Here is an 18,409-nt window from a genome sequence, read left to right as displayed (position 1 = left end):
TTAGATACTAACCAAAAGCTACTTCCTTTCCAACACCTAAGTTATATGTAATAGTTGAAAGTACAAGAACCTAAGCCAAAATACCCAATCATTATATTAACATGATCTTTTATGTAAACCTGAATCAACATATACTCAACAGACTAAAATAGCTAATTTGGAGATGAGTGTTCTTATTTCAATGGATGAAATAATCATGTTTTGGAGCACCTGGGTGACTCAGAGGGTTAAAGTGACTTCCTTCGGCTCAGGTCATGATCTCCGGGTTATGAGATTAAGCCCCACATTTGGGCTCCTGGCTCAGCAGAGTCTGATTCTTCCCCTGCCTCTCCCCATGCCCCAACCCCACCCCACTGTCTCAAATGAATAAATAAAATCTTATTTTATTTATTATTATGTTATTTTATTTATTATTATAAATAAATAATCTCTATTTCAAATGAATAAATATGATCTTTTAAAAAATGTGTTTTTGGAAAAATCCTAGGTAAGTGAATTTTCTTTTTTAATATAAGGGTAAATTTCTTTGATCCTAAGAGAATGGTAAACATCAGATTAAAAGTTTACATGAGGAGGAGTCAAGATGGTGGAGAAGTAGCAGGCTGAGACTACATCAGCTAGCCGGAGATCAGCTAGATAGCTTATCTAAAGATTCCAAACACCTACAAATCCATCGGCAGATGGAAGAGAAGAAGAACAGCAATTCTGGAAACAGAAAAACAACCACTTTCTGAAAGGTAGGACCGGCGGAGACGTGAATCCAAAGCGACGGGAAGATAGACCCCGGGGGGAGGGGCCGGCTCCCGGCAAGCGGCGGAGCAACGGTGCACAAAATCAGGACTTTTAAAAGTCTGTTCCGCTGAGAGACATCGCTCCAGAGGCTAAACCGGGGCGAAGCCCACGCGGGGTCAGCGTGGCCTCAGGTCCCGCAGGGTCACAGAAGGATCGGGGGTGTCTGAGTGTCGCAGAGCTTGCGGGTATTGGAAGGGGAGAGCCGGCTACAGAGACAGAGCCGACAGTAAGCTCACAGCTCGGTGTTACCTTGGACCGGTCGCAGGCTCGGTGAGCTCGGAGCGTGGCCGGAGGTCAGGCAGACAGGAGTAACTGGGCGCTGTTCTCTGAGGGCGCTCTGAGGAGTGGGGCCCTGGGCTCTCGGCTCCTCCGGGCCGGAGACCAGGAGGCCGCCATTTGTATTCCCGTCCTCCGGAACTCTATGGAAAGCGCTCAGGGAACAAAAGCTCCTGAAAGAAACCCGAGCGGATTACTCACCCCGGCCCCGGGTAAGGGCGGTGTAATTCCGCCGGGGGCAAAGACACTTGAGAATCACTACACCAGGCCCCTCCCCCAGAAGATCAACAAGAAATCCAGCCAAGACCAAGTTCACCTACCAAGGAGTGCGGTTTCAATACCAAGGAGAGCAGCAGAATTCCAGAGGAGGAGAAAGCAAAGCACGGAACTCATGGCTTTCTCCCTGTGATTTTTTTTAGTCTTGCAGTTAATTTAATTTTTTTCTTTTTTTTTTTTTTCTTTTTTCTCACCTTTGGGTAAAATTTTTTTTTTTAATTTTTACCCTTTTCTTTTATAACGTTTTTTAACTAGTTTATCTAATATATATATTTTTTCTTTTTTATATATTTATTTATTCATTTTCTTTTTTTTTAATTCCTTTCTTTTCTTTTTTTTTTCTCTCTTTTTTTTTTTTTCTTCCTTTTTGAACCTTTTCTTATCCCCTTTCTCCCCCCTCACGATTTGGGATCTCTTCTGATTTGGTTAAAGCATATTTTCCTGGGCCTGTTGCCACCCTTTTAGTATTTTACTTGCTCCTTCATATACCCTTATCTGGGCAAAATGAAAAGATGGAAAAATTCACCACAAAAAAAAAGAACAAGAGGCAGTACCGAAGGCTAGGGACCTAATCAATACAGACATTGGTAATATGTCAGATCTAGAGTTCAGAATGGCAATTCTCAAGGTTCTAGCCGGGCTTGAAAAAGGCATGGAAGATATTAGAGAAACCCTCTCGGGAGATATAAAAGCCCTCTCTGGAGAAATAAAAGAACTAAAATCTAACCAAGTTGAAATCAAAAAAGGTATTAATGAGGTGCAATCAAAAATGGAGGCTCTCACTGCTAGGATAAATGAGGCAGAAGAAAGAATTAGTGATACAGAAGACCAAATGACAGAGAATAAAGAAGCTGAGCAAAAGAGGGACAAACAGCTACTGGACCAAGAGGGGAGAATTCGAGAGATAAGTGACACCATAAGACGAAACAACATTAGAATAATTGGGATTCCAGAAGAAGAAGAAAGAGAGAGGGGAGCAGAAGGTATACTGGAGAGAATTATTGGGGAGAATTTCCCCAATATGGCAAAGGGAACGAGCATCAAAATTCAGGAGGTTCAGAGAACGCCCCTCAAAATCAATAAGAATAGGCCCACACCCCGTCACCTAATAGTAAAATTTACAAGTCTCAGTGACAAAGAGAAAATCCTGAAAGCAGCCCGGGAAAAGAAGTCTGTAACATACAATGGTAAAAATATTAGATTGGCAGCTGACTTATCCACAGAGACCTGGCAGGCCAGAAAGAGCTGGCATGATATTCTCAGAGCACTAAACGAGAAAAACATGCAGCCAAGAATACTATATCCAGCTAGGCTATCATTGAAAATAGGAGAGATTAAAAGCTTCCAGGACAAACAAAAACTGAAAGAATTTGCAAACACCAAACCAGCTCTACAGGAAATATTGAAAGGGGTCCTCTAAGCAAAGAGAAAGCCTACAAGTGGTAGATCAGAAAGGAACAGAGACCATATACAGTAACAGTCACCTTATAGGCAATACAATGGCACTAAATTCATATCTCTTAATAGTTACCCTGAATGTTAATGGGCTAAATGCCCCTGTCAAAAGACACAGGGTATCAGAATGGATAAAAAAACAAAACCCATCTATATGTTGCCTCCAAGAAACTCATTTTAAGCCCGAAGACACCTCCAGATTTAAAGTGAGGGGGTGGAAAAGAATTTACCATGCTAATGGACATCAGAAGAAAGCAGGAGTGGCAATCCTTATATCAGATCAATTAGATTTTCAGCCAAAGACTATAATAAGAGATGAGGAAGGACACTATATCATACTCAAAGGGTGTGTCCAACAAGAAGATCTAACAATTTTAAATATCTATGCCCCCAACGTGGGAGCAGCCAACTATATAAACCAATTAATAACAAAATCAAAGAAACACATCAACAATAATACAATAATAGTAGGGGACTTTAACACTCCCCTCACTGAAATGGACAGATCATCCAAGCAAAAGATCAGCAAGGAAATAAAGGCCTTAAACAACACACTGGACCAGATGGACATCACAGATATATTCAGAACATTTCATCCCAAAGCAACAGAATACACATTCTTCTCTAGTGCACATGGAACATTCTCCAGAACAGATCACATCCTCGGTCCTAAAGCAGGACTCAACCGGTATCAAAAGATTGGGATCATTCCCTGCATATTTTCAGACCACAGTGCTCTAAAGCTAGAACTCAACCACAAAAGGAAGTTTGGAAAGAACCCAAATACATGGAGACTAAACAGCATCCTTCTAAAGAATGAATGGGTCAACGGGAAATTAAAGAAGAATTGAAAAATATCATGGAAACAAATGATAATGAAAATACAACAGTTCAAAATGTGTGGGACACAACAAAGGCAGTCCTGAGAGGAAAATATATAGCAGTACAAGCCTTTCTCAAGAAACAAGAAAGGTCTCAGGTACACAACCTAACCCTACACCTAAAGCTGCTGGAGAAAGAACAAGAAAGAAACCCTAAGCCCAGCAGGAGAAGAGAAACCATAAAGATCAGAGCAGAAATCAATGAAATAGAAACCAAAAAAACAATAGAACAAATCAACAAAACTAGGAGCTGGTTCTTTGAAATAATTAATAAAATTGATAAACCCCTGGCCGGACTTATCAAAAAGAAAAGAGAAAGGACCCAAATAAATAAAATCATGAATGAAAGAGGAGAGATCACAACTAACACCAAAGAAATACAAACTATTATAAGAACATACTATGAGCAACTCTACGCCAACAAATTTGACAATCTGGAAGAAATGGATGCATTCCTAGAAACATATAAACTACCACAACTGAACCAGGAAGAAATAGAAAGCCTGAACAGACCCATAACCAGTAAGGAGATTGAAACAGTCATTAAAAATCTCCAAACAAACAAAAGCCCAGGGCCAGACGGCTTCCCAGGGGAATTCTACCAAAATTTAAAAAAGAACTAATTCCTATTCTCCTGAAACTGTTCCAAAAAATAGAAATGGAAGGAAAACTTCCAAACTCATTTTATGAGGCCAGCATCACCTTGATCCCAAAACCAGACAAGGATCCCATCAAAAAAGAGAGCTATAGACCAATATCCTTGATGAACACAGATGCGAAAATACTCAACAAAATACTAGCCAATTGGATTCAACAGTACATTAAAAGGATTATTCACCACGACCAAGTGGGATTTATTCCAGAGCTGCAAGGTTGGTTCAACATCCGCAAATCAGTCAATGTGATACAACACATCAATAAAAGAAAGAACAAGAACCATATGATACTCTCAATAGATGCTGAAAAAGCATTTGACAAAGTACAGCATCCCTTCCTGATCAAAACTTTTCAAAGTGCAGGGATAGAGGGCACATACCTCAATATCATCAAAGCCATCTATGAAAAACCCACCACAAATATCATTCTCAATGGAGAAAAACTGAAAGCTTTTCCGCTAAGGTCAGGAACACGGCAGGGATGTCCATTATCACCACTGCTATTCAACATAGTACTAGAGGTCCTAGCCTCAGCAATCAGACAACAAAAGGAAATTAAAGGCATCCAAATCGGCAAAGAAGAAGTCAAATTATCACTCTTCGCAGATGATATGATACTATATGTGGAAAACCCAAAAGACTCCACTCCAAAACTGCTAGAACTTGTACAGGAATTCAGTAAAGTGTCAGGATATAAAATCAATGCACAGAAATCAGTTGCATTTCTTTACACCAACAAGACAGAAGAAAGAGAAATTAAGGAGTCCATCCCATTTACAATTGCACCCCAAACCATAAGATACCTAGGAATAAACCTAACCAAAGAGGCACAGAATCTATACTCAGATAACTATAAAGTACTCAGGAAAGAAATTGAGGAAGACACAAAGAAATGGAAAAATGTTCCATGCTCCTGCATTGGAAGAATAAATATTGTGAAAATGTCTATGCTACCTAAAGCAATCTACAAATTTAATGCAATCCTATCAAAGTACCATCCATCTTTTTCAAAGAAATGGAACAAATAATTCTAAAATTTATATGGAACCAGAAAAGACTTCGAATAGCCAAAGGGATATTGAAAAAGAAAGCCAATGTTGGTGGCATCACAATTCCGGACTTCAAGCTCTATTACAAAGCTGTCATCATCAAGACAGCATGGTACTGGCACAAAAACAGACACATAGATCAATGGAACAGAATAGAGAGCCCAGAAATAGACCCTCAACTCTATGGTCAACTCATCTTCGACAAAGCAGGAAAGAATGTCCAATGGAAAAAAGACAGCCTCTTCAATAAATGGTGCTGGGAAAATTGGACAGCCACATGCAGAAAAATGAAATTGGACCATTTCCTTACACCACACACGAAAATAGACTCAAAATGGATGAAGGACCTCAATGTGCGAAAGGAATCCATCAAAATCTTTGAGGAGAACACAGGCAGCAACCTCTTCAACCTCAGCCGCAGCAACATCTTCCTAGGAACATCGCCAAAGGCAAGGGAAGCAAGGGCAAAAATGAACTATTGGTATTTCATCAAGATCAAAAGCTTTTGCACAGCAAAGGAAACAGTTAACAAAATCAAAAGACAACTGACAGAATGGGAGAAGATATTTGCAAACGACATATCAGATAAAGGACTAGTGTCCAAAATCTATAAAGAACTTAGCAAACTCAACACCCAAAGAACAAATAATCTAATCAAGAAATGGGCAGAGGACATGAACAGACATTTCTGCAAAGAAGACATCCAGATGGCCAACAGACACATGAAAAAGTGCTCCATATCACTGGGCATCAGGGAAATTACAAATCAAAACCACAATGAGGTATCACCTCACACCAGTCAGAATGGCTAAAATCAACAAGTCAGGAAATGACAGATGCTGGCGAGGATGCGGAGAAAGGGGAACCCTCCTACACTGTTGGTGGGAATGCAAGCTGGTGCAGCCACTCTGGAAAACAGCATGGAGGTTCCTCAAAATGTTGAAAATAGAACTGCCCTATGACCTAGCAATAGCACTACTGGGTATTTACCCTAAAGATACAAACGGAGTGATCCAAAGGGGCACGTGCACCCGAATGTTTATAGCAGCAATGTCCACAATAGCCAAACTATGGAAAGAACCTAGATGTCCATCAACAGATGAATGGATCAAGGAGATGTAGTATATATACACAATGGAATACTATGCAGCCATCAAAAGAAATGAAATCTTGCCATTTGCGACAACATGGATGGAACTAGAGCGTATCATGCTTAGCGAAATAAGTCAAGCGGAGAAAGACAACTATCATATGATCTCCCTGATATGAGGAAGTGGTGATGCAACATGGGGGCTTAAGTGGGTAGAAGAAGAATCAATGAAACAAGATGGGATTGGGAGGGAGACAAACCGTAAGTGACTCTTAATCTCACAAAACAAACTGAGGGTTGCTGGGGGGGAGGGGGTTTGGGAGAAGGGGGTGGGATTATGGACATTGGGGAGGGTATGTGCTTTGGTGAGTGCTGTGAAGTGTGTAAACCTGGTGATTCACAGACCTATACCCCTGGGGATAAAAATATATGTTTATAAAAAATAAAAAATTAAAAAAAAAAAGTTTACATGAGAACATACACAAATACTTTAAAAGGCAAAGACCACAGTTGATATAAGATGGTTTCTAGAGAGAAAGCATTTATTGTACAGCCTTGTAATTGTTTCTATTCACATGGAACAACTCCAGCTGCTTTCAAAAATCAACAAATGATAAGCAGAAGGAAGATGGGAAGAAACAAAAGCATTTTTGTTATGTCCAACTGATAAACACTGGATTGCATATATATGATGTTAAGCATAATTAAGCACAGAATTAGCATCATTTGTAATGTAATGAAATAAGGCAGCTGAGACAGATGCAAAAAGGTCTCCAACACATTGTTTTGATGATCTAAATTCACACTGCCAAGTTACATATTTATAAAAAAATATGGAAAAAGGGTCAATTAATTTTTTTCTGGATGTATGTACAAAGGCTATGGTTAAAGGTCTGAAGAAAGTTACATCCTGTGATTCATCAAGTTTAGTAACTTAACCTTCCATGAACCATGTCTCTCACACTGTATCTAATTAACCTAGAATGAATCCAAAAATAGTCCCAACCCCTGCATTTTAGCAGTTGAAGCATCATGGGTAAGAGATACATCTTTTCCTTCATAAAATTTTGGGGACCCAAATTTGTAAAAAACAAATTATTCAATGTCCAGTGTTTTCTGTACTAGGCAAGTACTTGAAATACAGCATTCATTTACTGAACAAGCATTTATTGAGCTCATACTCTGAGTAAGTAGGTATCCTACTCAGTGTTGAAGACAAAGGAATTATAAGGATATCACAGTCTGGTGGGAATGACAGGCATATACAGATGCAATTTCAATAAAATCAGAAATGTGGGGTAGCATGAAGTCATGGTGTAGGGCAAGGCATTTTATAAGATGTTGCAGAAGAAGAGAATCAAATAGTTGCTCATAGGAGGTGATGACCACCTTGCAACCTCAAGGATGAAAAAAGCTTGATTTTCCTAATAATCTCTAATAATCCTCAGCAGGTAACATAAGCATTCCCAATTTACAGATGAGGAAATGGGTGTACTCTGATTCAGAGCTGATGAACTGACAGGACCAAGTCTACCTGAGTAGACTTGAGTGTCATATATGCTTCATGTATCTCCAAGTCACAAAATGTTTTCATGATTACTTATCTCATCTAACAATATAACATATCATTCCCTTCTCACAGTGGTCACCATACTCAGCTAAGAGAATACAATTGCTGGCATGTATTTCTGCCATATACTCTTAGAAATTCTCATGATAGCTCAATATATTACAGTTATCATAGAATAAAAACTGTTGCTGAGAGAAGAAGCTCTATTAAGGTCTTTATAATAAGTGTTTGGAAATACCTCTTTTAATTGACCAAATAACCTCATCATTAATCAGAGGAAGAGGAAGCAGTCTAAAGATCCTCTGGAATAGGGGTTTATTTACTTCCCCTCACAATGAGATACAACAGGAATTTTTTGATTGTTAGCCTATATTCATAAAAGATTTAGTGGACAGATTTTTAAATTTTATTTATTTGATATAGAAAGCAAGAGAGAGGGCACAAGCAGGGGAGATGGGCAGACTCCCTGCTGAGCAGAGAGCCCGATGCGGGGCTCCATCCCAGGACCCTGAGATCATGACTTGAGCTGAAGGCAGAGGCTTAACCCACTGAGCCACCCAAGCACCCCAACAGTTTTCTTTTCAACCTACTATATCCTCTGTATTTCAACCTATATTCTACAGTTGAAAGAAACTACTAAAGAGCTTTAGGAATTTCAGAACCATCCTGAGTAGGAAACACTCATGGCTCCTGTATGTCTCTCCTTTACAATTCACACATAACTTCTGACACTTCCTGTCACCAAAGGTGTGGGGGTTTTTTCCCCCACACCAAGAAATTTTGTGACACCAGTGGGTGTCCTACAATTTAACTCAATTCTGACACTACCTGGAGATAACGTCAGATCCCACAGGCTAAGGCCTCAGTTTGACAAGATTGTCTCCCTCAACCCCCTACCCCCTACTTCAGACACCAATTTCAAGTCCAGTCTGTCACTGTGCTTCACTTATTGACTATAAATCAGAGGTTCCCACAACCTCCACCTTAGGTTCAATTAATTTTCTAGAGTAGCTCACAGAACTCATGAAATGTTTACCGTTTACCAATTTATTATAAAAAGATATAATAAAAGATACGGAAGAACATCCAGATGGAAGAGCTGTATAGGGCAAGGTATGAGGGAATGGGCACAGACTTCCATGCTCTCTCCCAGAAAACCATTCTCCTAGCAGCTCCACTTGCTTACTAATCCAGAACCTCTTCTAAGTCGTACATTAGCTATGTTTATGTGAGCTTCATCATGTAGACATGATTGATTGTTAGCTCTAGTTCTACCCTCCTTTCCTCTCTGGACAATGTGGGGTAGAGATAAAGCTCCCAGGCTTCTAATCATGGCTTGGTCTTTTTGGTGACTACCCTCTTCAGGAGCCCACCAAGAATCACCTCATTAGAGCAAAATGCAGAGAAATATATTTTTATATTATATATTTTATATTATATTATAAATATGTAATACTTTATATATTTACATATTTTATATAATATATATTATTTTATATATTTTATATATACACACAGTACATACATATAATATGTAGTCTATGTAGTATATATACACATAGCATATATAATATAAATAATATATAATATAAATACAACACTATATACACTGTGTGTATATATGTATGCATATATATATATATATATATATATATTTCCATTATCTCACTCATCCTCATCACTTATTGCCAACAGTTCATACTTCAAATTTAGCTATCCATGAAAGCACACAATGTCATCAATATCATATTCTCATTAAGCCATGTCATCAATATCATATCATCATTGAGCCATAATATAAGGGATCTGGAGAGATCCTTCCAATATTTAATAGATAATTGATGCTGTACTACGTGCCACTCCACGGGCTACCCACCAAGGAATTACTGTGGAGTAAGCCATATAGTAGCTGACCTTTGGAAATTGCCATAAATGGTGGGAGAGAGTCAAGTAACTAGAATATAAATGCAGAGGCATCAGCTCACTAATTTTTACATACATAGAAAAGAAGATAAGAAAATAAGTAGTTTGTCAAATTACTATGCATTGTTGATGGAAGTGGAAATTGGTATTACCTTTTCTGGAAGACAATTTGGGATGTTTTGATGCAACTATTCTAAACAGGAACTTATCCTTCAGATGTACTTGCTGAAATTCCAAAGACTGTGAGAATATTCTTGCAGTGTTGTTCATATTAGAGAAACACTGGGAACAAATTAAATGTCTACCAATAAGTGACTGAACGAACCATAGAATACTGTGCCTAATTGAAAAATGGAGTAGATCTGACGTAATGTAAACATGGGAAGATACTCAAAAGGGATTGATACATGAAAAAAAGTGATAAAATACCATGGATAATATTATTCTTTGTTTAAAAAGGAAAAATATCACCACAACAAGTACATGTTGAGAAGAATAAAGCTCAGGGAAATTCACACCAAACTGTAAATAGTAGATAATACAAGGACTATAAATTTTTTTTTATCTTTTATGTTAATATCTCTGTAATGTTGGAAGGGATTTTTTTCTAAATAAAGAGTATATTCAACTAAATTGTTGTGATTTCCAAACACAATGTCTTTCAAAAAAAGATCTGACATTTTTAGGCTTTTATATTTATGAAAATTCTTTGAAAACTGTAAAGCCATAAATAAATTATAGGATTACCTATCTGTATTAGTGATAAATAATATCCCACATTATTTTGAAGTACTCTGAAAGAAAATATGCTTATGCAGAAAAAAAGATTTTAAAGTCACTAAAAATAATATTAGGGATTAGAATAATAACATAGTTTCATAGCTTCTTGCAAGCATTCCTGAACTTTAATCTGGGTCTCTAGAGTCCTGATCTAATTCTCTTCCTATGCACTTATCTCTTGCCTTATGGGTAATCTGTTAAAAGCTTTTGCTCAAAGGCAAAAACCTTGTCAAAGCAACACAGATTCTCATTACAGAAAATGCAAATATTGGAGTGTTTCTATGAATGGAAAAAGAAATGATATACTGTGGAAACAGTAGGCTTTATACCATCTGAAAGTAAAGCTGAAACAACCAGTGGCTTAGCCTGTCAATATTCAGGCCTCACAGTTATCGAGAACTCATAGTTACCAATGCATTTGGGAGACATTTTTGTACAAAGTAATCATAATCCTAATACAAATAAATATTTACACTTAGCTGGAAGAAGATGTAATATGAGGGTCCCCTCTTTCCCAAACAGAAAACTCTAACAAATTGATCAGAAACTCAATGTGTGGGACATATGGGTGGCTCAGTGGGTTAAGCATATGTTTTCAGCTCAAGTCATGATCCTAGGGTCCCACAATTGAACCCCAGGTCAGGCTCCAGCTCGGCAGGGGACTGCTTCTCTCTCTGCCCTTCCCCCCAGCTTGGGTGCACATGCACACTCTCTCTCAAATAAATAAATAAATAAAATCTTAACAACAACAACAACAAACAGAAAGAAACTCACTGTGTAAGAGCAGGGTACATAATTGGACAACTGAAGTTCCATGCATCTGGTAACAATGAAGCTAGGATCTGGGCTCACCTGAAGCAGAGAAGTATGCTTGAATAGCAAAATCAAGTGTAAAACCACCTAACAGTGGATTTAATGTTTGCTGACTGTTCTCTTTGAAAATTGATGGAATTCACATACTATAAATTGAAGAATGTAAAATTTAAGTTAATGTAAAATTTAATCAATCTTCAGATTTGGGCACTTCAATGCACAGAGGTGAAAGTGAAGATACCACTTTATTTAAATTTGATTGCCCAATTGGGTGGTTGAATATGTAAGAGGATATTAAGATAAAATTTTCTGCAGAGACTAAAGACAAAAATTAGGTAACAAAGATGGCTGTGAAACATGCCAGCCTCTAGAATTTGGAGTAAAATCTGTGTAACTTTTTATTTTTGCTTATTCCTAAAACTTTTCACTTACGTACAAACTGGTTCTCTCATATCAAGTCTGTCAAGAGGGCTCCTAGGAACCACTGGAGGGACTATTATATGTCCCTGGAGTCTGGGGAACATTGGGGACTAGTGTCAAACTCTCATCTGAGAAATCTAAGTGGGAAGGGGAACACTGTCTAGAAGCTGGTAATAAAAAAAGGGGGGGGGGAAGAGAATAGGTATTAGACAGCTTAAAATCTCAGAATTTTCAGGGCAAAACATGCAGGGTAGTTTCCCATGGATGTGATGTAAGCCATGTATGAGAGAGCCAGTGTGGGGTTATCTTAGAACCTGTCTATGAGGTCTAACAGACCTCCACAAAGGGAAGCTGGAGGCATCACCAGATTCCATGTGGCTGGAGGAAGGATTAAACCAGGGAAGTGGAGATGTATTTGCCTATCTTAAAGACTGCAGGTGAGAGATCCCTTGAGATGGGGGCTCCAAAGCATTCAAAATAGAGTCAGTTCTATAATTAGACATTAGAATACTGACTGGATACTTGATTATATTAAAAAATCAATAATTTTTAGATATGATCATGGCATTATGGTCATTTATATTTTTAAAAGAAATTCTTCACTTTGGGAGAAGGATGCTGAAATATTTATAAAAATCATGAAATAATACATGTGGGATTTCCTTCAAAAGAATACAGGGGGATAGAGAAATAAGGAAAACAAGATTGACAACTCATTGATAATTTTGGGGGGCAGTCATAAAAATTTAATTACATATCCATATTTAAGTAGTTATTACACGGTTATTGAAGAGTGTCAAGATAGGTCCCGTTGCATAGAAGAGAAAAGTTTTTTAAGGTTCCAGCAAATCAACAGTTTAACATTAGGAATATACAGGACATCTAATGTTATGATGAGGACTAATTTTGGCAGTGGCTTTGTTCTATGAAAGGATGTAGAAACACCCACAGCAATTTTTTAAGAATCCAGAGACTTTCTTGCAACTATTCTAGTTTTTAAATTTTGGTTTAAAAACTACAGCATACCTAATCACCAAAAAGTCTAGCACTCAAACAGACCACCGGTTTATAACCTCTACTTTACAGCGTTCTTCTAATACCAGAGTGGTATTCCAAAAATGACCAAACTAGGACTACAACATTCAGCCACTATCTTTTTTCTACCCCAATACAAAGACCTAGGAATAAAGTCATTACATTTTATATAGATAGCAGCATTTAACCATCCATAATATAAATTTGATTCACTGATTCAACTACTAATCAGAGCCATCTTTTAGTACATTTCTACTAAAATTCCAGAATAAAGGAATACTTCCATATTGTGTCTTAGAGGCTATTACATTTCATTTCATATATTCTACTTTTATTTAGTCTAAACAAAACTAGTATTGGTCAAAAGAAAATTTATCAAGGCCAAATTTAGTTTTAGATCACAATTCTGAAGGACAAAAAAAACCCTCTTGGACTTCATTGTGTATATACTACTGGTTTTCCTCATGATTAACTAATTATCTCTCATAAAGAAAAACAGTTTTACTGCTTCAAAGTAAGGAAAACTAAAAGCATACTTCTTCCTTTTTCAATTAAAAATTACCAAGAAGGTCCAGACCTAGTAATCAAAAATTAAATAAACGCTTAAAATCTAAAAACAAGAAAGAGGCTAAATTGCACACATATTTTGTCCAAACAAACGAATCCTGGACTATTTCTCAAATAAAAAAGTAAGCATAAGTATTACATTCCATGTTTCAGAGACAAGGCCATTAAGGATCCATGCCACAAGTTTGTTTACAAACATACTGAGTATGTTGAATTCAAGAGTTTGGTCCGTTTTTCAAAGAGACTGCACCTCTCAAAATGTTCTTTTCTACATCTGTGCGATAGATCAATTAAAACATCCTTATTTCTTAAGCAGGTGATGTCTTAGTATAAAAAAAGGTACAGCAAATCCAGATCCAAAGTACAAAGTCATCATAAGTAATAATCGCCCCTTGTTTTCCACTGAAAATGGCAAATCCTTCCCTGCGCCCCCTTCACAGTGGCTCCTACGGACCACAGAGGTTGTGAACCTCCAGATGCTGTCCCAACATAGTGCTGCTGGAGGTTCTGTGAAAGGCGCAAAGCCCTAAGACAGTAAACATGGCAGCACCACTAAGTCCTCCTCTTTACACGACCTCATTGATAATTCTTGAAGCTGAGTAAAAAAGTAAATAGTGGTTGATGAAACTATTCTACTTCTGTATATCCTTGAAAATTTTTCAAAATGGAATTTAGAAGAAGCAAAAAGAGTAAGCTTAAAATTTTATTAAAGTATGAATCAGCATGTAGAGTTACGATACCTTTGATGTAAGAAAGGAGGTGAAGGAATGCCTGGGTGGCTCAGTCATTAGGTGTCTGCCTTCAGCTCAGGTCATGATCCCAGTGTTCTGGGATTGAGCCCTGATCAGCAGGAAGTGTGCTTCTCCTCCAGCTCCCCTTGCTTGAATTCCTTCTCTCACTGTCTCTCTCTCTGTCAAATAAATAAATAAAATCTTTTAAAAGGAAAAAGGAGGGGAAATAAGAATATATATTATTTGCCTAATTTTAAAGGGAAAGAAAGCAACCACTAGAGGATCAAGCAAAAATAAAAATATTATTCTCATGTTTTCTCCCCATGAAGATAGAGAGAATAGAAAGTTGGAGATGAGGCTGGAAGCAAGATTTACTGAGGATACCTTTTAATACAGCTCTAACTTTTAAATTATGTAAAGACTTTATACGTTGACAAAATCAATTACAGTTGAAAAGCAAACCCTACACTGAAAACACAGTAATATGAATGAACTATACATTAAGTTGGTCAAATAACCGTATGGAAAATAATTATTCCACATCATTTTGAAAAAAAAAAGTAATCTGTCTTTTTATCCCAAATGGGATATGGCCTAAGGACAAAAAGAACTTAAGTAAGCCTTAAACTTTACTCAGTGGACTTGTTATTAATAGGAATATTGGTATTACAATTTTCTTAAGATTTTATTTATTTGAGAGAGAGAGACAGAGATACTGAGAGAGAGCACAAGCCTGGGCAAGAGGGAGAAGCAGGCTCCCACTGAGAGGGAACCCAGTGAGGGGCTGGATCCCAGGACCCTGAGATCATGACCTGAGCTGAAGGCAGACACTTAACCTACTGAGCCACACAGGCACCCCTTGGTATTACAATTTTGAAACCATTTTCTATTTAAGATACAACAAATGATAAACTTTGTTCATATAATTAAAAGGTAAGATTTATATTGTAACAGAAAAGAGATACAACTATAAAAATCAAAGGAGTTCGGGAAAAAACTGTATTATTAAATTTGAGTAGCAAATACTGCCAAGAGTTCATGGGGGTAGGAGAGTTTGGCAGCTCAAGACATAATTCAAGCCTCTTTGGGAAAAAAAAAGAAGTGATCATCACACTTGGACAGAAAAAAGAAAACAGGTCCCAGTGGAAGAAGAGGGGCTGGAGGTGGGAGATGAGGAAGAGAAAAGTACAGAAGCATAAAAAGGAGGGAGAACAAGGCAGGACAACAAGGCAGAGAAAGACCCTCCGTGTCAGGCTCCAGTGACAACAGATGTTCCTGAGAAGCCTTTAAGAGCACCTCAGGAGAGAAATGAGAACAGAACTCCTTCTAGAAGCTTGGAATCAACTGACGAGTGCACTGCAAAGAAAGGAAACTGCTTTCTGTTCTCTTCCTGTGACTGAATTTATTGCTCCCAATTACTCCATGATCATTAAATACCCACTGGATTTTAATATCAAAAGAAGATCAAAAAAGATGACTCCAAGAACCGGAGGATAACCTCAAGTTAGTGTGTATTAATGCTTACCTGACAACACACCAGGTACTATTTGTTATGAAACCGCAAAATGCTATCACAGGCAGAAATAGAAGTTCTTAGTCAAAGAATACGGAGCCCGAAGCAGAGTACTGATGAATGGCAAACATGCAAAGGATTCGAAAGCAGAAACATAAAGCAATACCCATCAGACTAGGCAAGACAAGAGGTAATGAAGAGACCAATGCCTAAGTTTTCAGAAGTTGCTTGCAGTCCAGAAAACAAAGTTAAATGAAATTAAATCAAATTACGTTAACATGAATGAAGATATGCTTCAACATAAATATACAAATAATAAATTAGAAAGACAACAGGAGCAGACTGTGATGCGCTATTAAAGAATCTAGAGGAAAACTGACCAGAAAACTCAACAGTCAAAATTCAAAGAAAAAGAAGCAGATGGGGCAAAGACAATGGGACTTTTCCATTCTATAAATCCTGTGGTAGGAGAACCAGGCTGCTGCCTTTTAAGACTGGAAGTAATGGGGGTGCCCGGCTGGCTCAGTTAGAAGAGCATGAGACCTTTGATCTCGGGGTTGTGAGCTTGAACACCACACTGGATATAGAGATTACTAAAACAAACAAACAAACAAACTTAAAAAAAAAAAAAAAGACTGGGAATAACAACTGAAAGGTGTCAGCTGAGTGAAGAATATGCAAGAAGAGAAAAGGAATGAAGTGTATAATAGTGATACATTTGGTTTCTTAGAGCACACTATATCACAATATTTGTAAATATGGTCAAGGATCATTTTGTTGTAATCTACTGGGTTTACGGGGGAGACTAGTCCTCCTAGGGATCTCAGTTGCTATGAGTTTTGGCCACATGCTGAGATTATCCATGGGCTATACAAATAATTTAGTGCATGTTCTCACAAGAGGCATGTTAGTACTTCCCAGGAGTTGGGGGACACCATCACCTAAAGATGAAGACCAGAACAGGACAACTGACATAGTAAAAAATACAGAGGTTACAGAAATGGATCTAGGTTTTTCTGACTCAAAATAGTCAGGACAGGCTCACAGCACTAAGTGCAGTGAGGTATAGAACTCCAGATGAGAGATCTGACTGAAGATGTTGTGGTGTTCCAAAGGAAACTTGATAAACCACTAAACTGCTCAGAGAGCTCCAGGAGACCCAAAGCCTCTGAGCAACAGCCCCCGCTGCACACCATCCATTTCCGAGAATGCCACGACAGAGATGCATCTCACTGAACAAGTGAGCAGTAATCTTGAAGAGTTGCAAAGCACTTTAGGGGATGTTGTTAGCATGTATGGAGTTTAAAAAGTAATGGGGACTTCCATTCCTTTCTCCATTAATGACAACAATTTTGACTATTTCACAGAAGATTCTGAAGAAACTAAAAAGACTGATTTTGTTAACTAGAGATGTAATGACATGTAATTGGATTTTACTCCCTAATGTACAATTTTTCCATCCTTAAATTAGAAAACACAAGCAAATATTAAATATTTTTAAACTGTATTTTTTAATGAAAATATGGGATGGTTGATACTAGTGTTCCAAAGATTAGGCATATATTAAGTAACAAGACTGGGGTCATCTGGGTGGATCAAGTTGGGTAAGCATTTGCCTTCAGCTCAGGTATGATCCTGGGGGCCTGGGATTGAGTCTTGCAGCAGGTGCTCTGCTTAGTCTACTCTCTTTCTCTCTCTCTTTTTCTCTCTCAAGTAAATAAATATTAACTCTTAAAATAAAAGTTAACAAGACTGAATCTTGGACTGGAAAAAAATTATACATATAGATACATATGCATATGTATATAACATATGGACACACACACACACACACACACACTCTTACACACATGAAAAAGCCAAAAAGCAATGACATCCTTGGAACAACTAATGCAATTAGTGCCCAAATATTGGCTTCTACATATCATTCTTCATAAAAGGAACCTGGTCTCCTTGAAGATTTACGGATTTCAGGTTGAGGGCAGGAAGCATATAAAGTCAGCCTGGGATATCTTATACCAGAGGTAAAGGAGAATTCGAGTATCAACGGGGTCATGTCAAAAATATATAGCTTGACAAGTGCTTATAAATTAATCTCAAAAATTCTGAACTTAAAATTATTATAAATAATAATAGGTGAAACTAACTGTAGAAAGAAAAACAAGAAGGCAGGAAAACCTCATTTACCACCACTATGGGTGATTACCAAACCAACTTCTTAGTCTGAAAATTGGTAGGTAAGGGAAAAAGTTAAATACCTGCCCTGAATTTTCAGAAGCAAGAAAAACTCATAGATGAATACCAAATAATACAGAAAATTGGTACAAACATAAAATACTCCATCTATAACATACCGTAAAATAATTGGTAGAGAAAATGCTCACTAATATATATTAATAGGTGCTAAAATCTTAAGGTGAAATAATTTTGGATAACAGGATACCTACATTGCACCCTGCAGATTACTTGCTCATTGCCAATGAAAGAAAATTCACCTCTGTAATGGAAAGGGCTTACCATCACCAGCTTAAGTGATTAAACTTAGTATCATCTAGCCTCCTCCCCTTCAACCTGAGGAATTG

At 37.7% G+C, this 18,409-nt stretch overlaps 1 protein-coding gene across 1 annotated transcript; it reads right to left on the bottom strand.

The window, feature by feature from the left end:
* Positions 1 to 13,884: 13,884 nt before the first annotated feature.
* Positions 13,885 to 17,027, bottom strand: LOC116591448 (cytochrome c oxidase subunit 7C, mitochondrial-like). Its single transcript, XM_032344350.1, has 2 exons — positions 17,021 to 17,027; positions 13,885 to 14,090 (listed from the first exon to the last, which is right to left on the bottom strand). Exons 1-2 carry the CDS (start codon positions 17,025 to 17,027, stop codon positions 13,885 to 13,887), a joined length of 213 nt encoding a protein of 70 aa, XP_032200241.1.
* Between the last annotated feature and the right edge of the window lie 1,382 nt (positions 17,028 to 18,409).

Source organism: Mustela erminea, chromosome 1, assembly GCF_009829155.1.
Source record: "Mustela erminea isolate mMusErm1 chromosome 1, mMusErm1.Pri, whole genome shotgun sequence".
NCBI lineage: Eukaryota > Metazoa > Chordata > Mammalia > Carnivora > Mustelidae > Mustela > Mustela erminea.
The sequence above is the reverse complement of the archived record's forward strand: the minus strand, read 5'-3'. Positions and strand labels throughout refer to the sequence as shown.